The sequence below is a fragment of the Protobothrops mucrosquamatus genome, unplaced genomic scaffold (assembly GCF_001527695.2).
Source record: "Protobothrops mucrosquamatus isolate PMUCROS unplaced genomic scaffold, P.Mucros_1.0 scaffold5398, whole genome shotgun sequence".
Lineage (NCBI taxonomy): Eukaryota > Metazoa > Chordata > Lepidosauria > Squamata > Viperidae > Protobothrops > Protobothrops mucrosquamatus.
In genome coordinates this window covers 399-8,184 of record NW_015391258.1, presented here as the reverse complement: position 1 = coordinate 8,184, position 7,786 = coordinate 399, and the positions used below count along the sequence as shown (strand labels likewise).

Below are 7,786 nucleotides of genomic sequence, written 5' to 3'. Positions count from 1 at the left end.
CCCTGTCCCGGGCCCTCCAGAGATCATTAACCAACGTGACCAATGCCGTTTCCGTGCTGTGTCCCGGCCTGAAGCCCGACTGGTATGGGTCCAGATAGTCTGTTTCATCCAGGTGTCGAGGGAATTGCTGCGCAACCACACTCTCAACAACCTTCGCCGCAAAGCGAAGGTTGGAGACTGGGCGATAATTGGCCAACTCGTCTGGGTCCAGGGAAGGCTTCTTGAGGAGGGGCCTCACCACGGCCTCCTTTAGGGCCGCCGGGAATACACCCTCCTGCAAAGAAGCGTTAATAATTCCCTGGAGCCAGGCTCGTGTCCCCTCCCGAGCTGCCAGTACCAGCCAGGAGGGACACGGATCTAATAAACATGTGGTTGCATTCAGCCTCCCCTAGAAAACAAAATTATAAACCTTAATAACTAAGATGTTGTGCTGGATCACACCGACAGGTCCAAATGGAATTAAAAAGTTGGTTGTGACCTGGGAAGTCATCTAGTCTACCCTCTACTCAGTGCAGGATTGACTTGAGTTATTTCCAACAGATGAGCTTCCAGTTTCTTACTAAAACCTTCATTGAAGAACTCATCATTTCACAAGGCAGGCTGTTGAACATTATGTTCTCATAGATAGCTCAGGTAAATTCACAAGCCAGATTTAAATATATTATTTCTTCCATTTTGTGCTCCCAATCAACTGGTCATATGGTTTAAATCAGGGGTCTCCAACCTGTGGGCCATTGCCTATTCTCAACCAGGCTGTGTGAGTGGCAGGCCGGTGCATGCATATACGCGCACAGCCCTACTTGTGTAAGCGGTGGGCATGTGCACTCACCACTTACACAAATGAAGCACACATGCCTGCCCACCCACAAAACCATCCCCTCTTCCCTCCCCATCACTACACCAAGCCGCCAACACAGAAAGGTGGGTGAATACTGGCTTAAATACTGAAAGATAATATGTAGACACCGGTGGCTTCAATCTGTTACCACTGTAAAAACCATGGAAAAGCTGTTGAGCATATATTCCTGATGGTCCTGGTATGTTTATTATAATATTTCTGGGTAATATTAAAGTTCTGTAGAAATAAAAGATAGAAGCAACTTTTAGATGTGAGCAAATCTGGAATATTATGAATCATTTCCATCCATTAAGCCTAGCAATCCGGGCAGGTAGTACGAACTGGTATAACATATTTCTATTCATCCATCATCAAAATAAAACCATTCTGTTCTTTAAAGAAAAAACCTACACAAATTGCAACACAGCGGTCAGGTCTCAAAGGGTGTTAATTCAAAAACATGTGTTTGAGATACTGAAACTATGGTTTAGAATAGGTAAAGATACCTTCTTTGATAGGTGATCTCGCCACTTCATCACCAAAAAAGGAAAAGGTAAAACCCCCATCTTGTTTTTCAGCACTGAATTTTGGTATATCAGTTGAAGGGGTTTGTTCAGCATCATCATGCTGGTCCCATGATATTATTTCTGTTTTTTCATCCTGTTTTGTAGATCCAAGTGCTTCTTTTAAGTCCACGGCGACATTGTAAAATGTATCTTTAGACACCTCAGGCAGTTTCTGAGCTTCTTCTTTCTTCTTCTTCTTTTTAGCTTTACTATTTGACGGAAATAAGGATGTGTTAATTGCTAATATTTAACTGATCAAATATATAATTTTTATACTAGTAATTTATATCACATGCTTACACCAAAGAAATATAAATTCAGATGCTTCCACAATCCATTTTGTTAATGCATTCAATATATAAATCCCAGTAAAGTATAACACAATAACCCTAACTTGGGTTATTTTTTCACATAGTAAAATACTTGTATTGGTTTATAATCCAATTCAGCAAAAGCATAACATTTAATTTCAACATCTGATGGATGACCAATGTTTCTTCTAAAAAAGAAATCCATCAGAAGTCTTGACAATTAAGAGACATTTAAATATTGCAACTTCCCTCTGAAACCCCTCTAAAGTAAATATTTTTCTCTCATTCTTTCATTCCAATTCTTAATTAAAAACTGAAATGTTTTATTCATTTGCTGAATAAAATAAATATTTGACTCTAAACAATCAGAGTTGAAATAGTAAACAGGTCAATGAAAAGACAGGCATAGTTCAGAATCATTACCTCTCTTTTTCAGTATTAGCTGGCTTTTTTTCAAATACTGCATGATCTTGCCTTGTAGGGTCATAGCGTAAGGTATTCATATCTCTATAAGTAAATAATATTTTAATAATAATAATAATAATAACTACAAAAATATAATAATAATAATAATATAATAGTAAAGCATCCTTACGTAAATCTAGATACCATAAAAATTCCATGTGATAAAAATTTTCATTCTATAACAACATTTCTAAATATGCTGAAGTGCAAACTATATATAAATCAATAAAATGTCAAATAATTTTGAAAAAAATCTACGTAACAGTCTATATTTCTACTTAGAAGTAATCCCATTGAGTTGAATGGACTTAATCTGAGAAAAATGGGTGTAGGATTGTAGACTTAATTAGCAACCTTATGCTATCTTTGCTCACAATCAGCTAAAGATGTATTTTTCTATGTGTCAAGAAATAATTAGCTTTTACACGAGTGATTATATTATTAGAAAGGATTGCAATTATTTAATTATTTATGCCAATGTTTCTATGCTTCCCTATGTCAGGAGGAATTGGGATGGTTTAACAGTCTAAAATCTTACAGTATTAAAATAATAAATAAGCTCAAATCAGGGTTAAATGCTTTACATTTCATCATCTTAGATCACAGATGTCAAACTCGATTGCGTCACTTGACGTATTGTAACGTATTGTGATGTTTTTTGCCTTTGCGGAGCTGGGGTGGGAGTGGCCTGCATGTGACGCATCTGGCCTGTGGGCCACCAGTTTGACATCCCTGTTAGATCCACAGTTTCAGCATCTATCAAAACTTGCCTGCAATGCTAGATTAATTAGTGTTTAACTTGGGGGAGTACTATGAAAATAATGATAATTTATACAAATATAAATTTGCCCTTAGTTTTTCTACTAAAATAATTTTCATACCTAAATTTCTGGCTTTCTGCAGCTAGCTTCCTACGTTTGGGAGGGTCTACATCAATATGTAGAAGATTTTTCAAGATCTCAAGATTCTTCTTCTTTTCTAAAGAAAGTTCCTCTTCTTCCTCTGTTACCGATTTCTTTGATTCCTCTAACAGGAAAAAAATAGAACGGAGTTAGTTACTGACTTCACAGAACCAATACCAATTGCATTCAACCATTTCATCGAATCGTACATTATTTTAACACACGACTCTGAACTAGCTCAAAAGTTGTGTAAGACAGAGAACATGAGTACTTGGATCAAAGACCAAAAAATTATAGTTCTGTATGTTAAAAGAACTTAGTGCTTTTATATTATAGTATTGGGTTGGTAATTCTAGATTTTAGGTATTTTTTTATTATCTCACTGGTTTCAGTATTACTCCTGAAATAGTTGTAATTATTATTGCTGTTATTTATATTGATCTATGACCAAAACAACGATTAGAATTTGATCACCTTGAACCAAGCTCAACTTGAAGGATTACTTATTAAAATACAGAATAGATTGAAACTGATTTGCAACCAAATTTGTGTCAATTGTGGCTTGCTTTTAAGTTTAAATTAATAGATTCAGTCACTGCCTTATGAATCTGAATGCAAAGCAGATTCAGACATAAACAGCTCCAAATTTATCTATGTTAATAATAATAATGATAAAGTTGGAAGGTACCTTGGAGGTCATCTAGTCCAACCCCCTGCTCAGGCAGGAAACCCTATACCATTTCGGACAAATGGCTGTCCAATCTCTTCTTAAAAACTTCCAGTGTTGGCGCATTCACCACTTCTGGAGGCAGGTTGTTCCACTGGTTAATTGTTCTAACTGTCAGGAAGTTTCTCCTTAGTTCTAGGTTGCTTCTCTCTTTGGTTAGCTTCCACCCGTTGCTCCTTGTCCTGCCTTCAGGCCCTTTGGAGAATAGCTTGACTCCCTCTTCTTTGTGGCAGCCCCTGAGATATTGGAACACTGCTATCATGTCCCCCCTCGTCCTTCTCTTTGTTAAACTAGACATACCCAATTCCAGCAACCGTTCCTTATATGTTTTAGCCTCCACTCCCGTAATCATATAGTTAATAAAACTATATTTCATTGTCCAAAAGTATTTTCTTTAAGGTTAGCTTCAACTTCCCCATTATCTATGCTTAAGAAAGGAGAATGAAAGCATGGAAGTCTGATTCTCACTGCAACTATTTTGTATAATGAAGAAATCAAATTTGTTACATCCAAACCAATTTCCCCCCTCTGGATATATTTTCTTCATAGTTTGGTTAGGTTTAATTTAAGGTGCCTATTTCTATTTTTTAAATCAAAGATAGGTCCTCAAGAATCACTATCCATTGTCTATATATCATTATTACTATGGTTATTAGATTTTTATCCCACCTATTTATTTATACATACATAGTAAAACTCAAGGTGGCAAACATACCTAATATCCCTTCCTCTTCCTCCTATTTCCCACACACAATAAAGACCCTGTAAGGTAGGTTGGGCTAAGAGAGAGTGATTGGCTCAAAGTCACACACAGCTGGCTTTCATGCCTAAGGTAGGACTAGAATTCATTGTATCTTAGTTTCTAGACCCGGACCTTAACCGCTGGCTCTCCAGAGATATAGTAATATCTCTATGCCAATAGTAATGCAATACAGAAGATATAGCCCCCAAGCAACTAGAAGATGTCAGGTCACCTTCTAAAATAATCCATAGCCTAACACATATAATTAGACACATATCCACTTTCAAGCATTTTTCATTTACCAATTTACAGTGGAAGATATTTCTAAGAGATTCTGTGAAATACCTTTTTATATTTTGAGTTAGTCTCTGTTATGTACAAAGTATGAAAAGTATAGATGTAAATATACTAATATACTTAGTGGGGTTTTTTTCATTTTTCAAGGGAAACATATTTAACCTTGAAAAGGGTGTATGTTCTACTCTATACCATAGGTCATATGTAAAATGTTTTTAAAGGATCTTTTGATCCATGCAGAGGAATTACTAGGAAACAAATATTCAAAAAATTATAGAAAAAAGTTTACTATAACGAAGTCTTACAAGCATTCTATTAGCAATCAGCAAAATACTATATATCTAACCTTCCTGATCACTGTCACTTTCAAGGAAATGAGCATCCATACGAAATNCACAAATGGCCATTTCCTACCTGTGCTGATCGACAGATGGAAATAGTTAAGTGCAATTTATCTTTCCTTTGTTGATCTCCAAATGTTGCCACTATGTTCAGTCACATTTACTTTCTAGCAAATGTGCTTAAGTTTCAGTACATTAGGAATGTAGCATTATTGAAATGATATTTATATATTTTACTTATAGCCCTGTTTATTTTAAAATTCAGATTATGATGAACTACAAGAATTATTCCACATAAACATAAACAAACAAACATGTGCTCTATTGCTCTTTGTTTAAGTTCCAACTTATATAAGCACAGTACAATTCCTTCCAGCACTAATCGACTGAAATAAATAATGAAATAAATAGGCAAATGAAACAAAATTACCTGGCTGGTCAGAGCTCCCTGTATAATTATTTTCTGGAGCTCCCATTCTTTCTGCCTTTCTTGTATGGCAGCCAATCTTTTCTCGTTGTCCTCCAGTTGTATTCCCACATTATCTGTTTTCTTTGTTTTTCTGAGAGAAGCTGAGTAGCCGCCTTCATTTTTCAGATAGCCATTTAAATCTTTATTCTGTATAAGACTGGAAGTTGTTGGTCCCTTGGAAACAGACTTCCCATGTTTGGTGGGTTCACTTTCAGGCATAATACTTACATCATGGCTTATTTTCTCTGCTTTTCCAATACTGTCAGGGAGGTAGTCAGAAGACTCACCTGAGTTTCCAGAAAGACCTCCTACTATGGGAATGTCCAAGTCCAAGTCTTTCAAAGACAGTGGTTTGGAGTTAAGTTTCTTACTTGTCAAACTGGAATATTCTACTTCTGTAACACTTTTCAGAGACTCCACTTCAAGTTCAAAAGAAGACTGTTTCTTTTCACGCACATTGACATCCAACTCGCTCTCAGGCGGTACTCCGATAAGTGACCCCAGTCCTTTGAAAGGTTGAATATTCACTTTTGCCTGTTTTTGTTTCAAATCATCTTTGTCAGATCTCTCTTCTTTTAAAATGGCAGCAAGTATTTCTTCAGGGCAAATACATTTTTTGGAAGTGGTGGAAATTGTGGGTTTCTCTGGGGCAGTACCAGTTTTACTACCTGGGCAGTAATTAGTTTGTGATTGATTGGTACTTTGAAGTATTTTGTTATCTTCCTCTGAATCTTCACTACTTTCACCAGCTAATTTCTCTAAGTCTTCTAAGGTAAGATCTAATCGGAAGCCACTTTGAATCATGGATTCATAATCCTCATCCCCTTCAGACTCACTTGTGTCTGAACACGAATCTGAGTTTTCCTCACTCTCAGTTCTGCATCTGTCCAGAGTAGCTTGTGCATCTGATGGTTTTTCAGATTCTGCTCTTTTTTCTTCTGCTGCTTTGGACCCTTTTGAACCAGAAGATGGAGAACTTTCAGCATGGATGGTTCTTTTTGGCTGGCCATCATTCTGCTCTTCTGTTTCCTTAGAGCCCTGTTGAGATTCATTTCTCTCTTTGTCATCAGATAATTTAGTCACAGCTATAATTTCATCAGTGTCAGCTGAATCATAATCAGATTCATTTTCTGCAGGCCTTAGTAGTCCATTGCATGTTTGGCCTATATGCTTGTTTGCTTTCTGTAGAGACCAATGAGTACTGTATTTCAGTTTAAAGTCATCACCAACAACTTCCATATTATCCTCAGGCGCAGTAGTACAACTATCTTTGTGCTTTTTTCTCTCACTTGCTTCAATTGCTCTGATTTCTTCTTCTGAATCTATGTCATCACCACACAGGCTTTTTATGTGCCTAGAACTCGTGGTTCCAGCTTTAAGCTTTTGACCTGAAGAGTGCTGATTAGCTTGCTTCTTGGAGTTAGAGGTGCAGTTCTGAATTTGTTTTGCAAGGACAACATTAGCTGGGTTTGATTTAACTTTGCTTAGGCTGTCACTGTTCTGTATTTTTGTTTTCTTTTTTGATGGCTTCTTAACTTCAGGGAATTGCCCTTGTCGTTTCTTGCTCATGGTACTGTCAGCTTCTTCCAGATGCCAAGTGAGCTGTGAAATGGGAACTGAATTTATAGGTTCTTGATCTAGTTTTTTAAGGTTCTGGCAATATTTGGAAGGGTCATATTTCATTATGTTAATTTTTGAATTAAGGAACATGTAAATACCACTCTACAAGTAAAAGTTCAGATGTTCTAGAGAGGTTTTAAAAAATAAAGGACAAAAGCATTTATTTTAATGAAATCCTGCACAGGGAGTCCTCGACTTACAAGATTTCAGTTAGTGACCATTTGAAGTTACAATGGCACTGAAAAAAGTGACTTAATGACCATTTTTCACATGACCGTTGCAGTATCCCCATGGTCACGTGATCAAAATTCAAGACGTTTGGCAACTGACTCATATTTATGATGGTGAAACTGTCCCAGGGTCATGTGATCACCTTTTGTGACTGTCTGACAAGCAAAGTCAATGGGGGAAGCCAGATTCACTTAACGATGTTACTAATTTAACAACTGCAATGATTCATTTAACAACTATGACAAGAAAGGTCACAAAATGGGGCAAAACTTACTTA

General features: G+C 36.7%; 1 protein-coding gene across 1 annotated transcript; it reads right to left on the bottom strand.

Moving 5' to 3' along the window:
• Window positions 1-1,318: 1,318 nt before the first annotated feature.
• On the bottom strand, window positions 1,319-7,401 carry LOC107299740 (nucleolar protein 8). The gene is made up of 5 exons (XM_029286842.1): window positions 5,620-7,401; window positions 5,195-5,258; window positions 3,062-3,206; window positions 2,139-2,222; window positions 1,319-1,613 (listed from the first exon to the last, which is right to left on the bottom strand). The coding sequence occupies exons 1-5, from the start codon at window positions 7,366-7,368 to the stop codon at window positions 1,319-1,321; spliced, it is 2,337 nt and encodes a 778-aa protein (XP_029142675.1). The 5' UTR covers window positions 7,369-7,401.
• Between the last annotated feature and the right edge of the window lie 385 nt (window positions 7,402-7,786).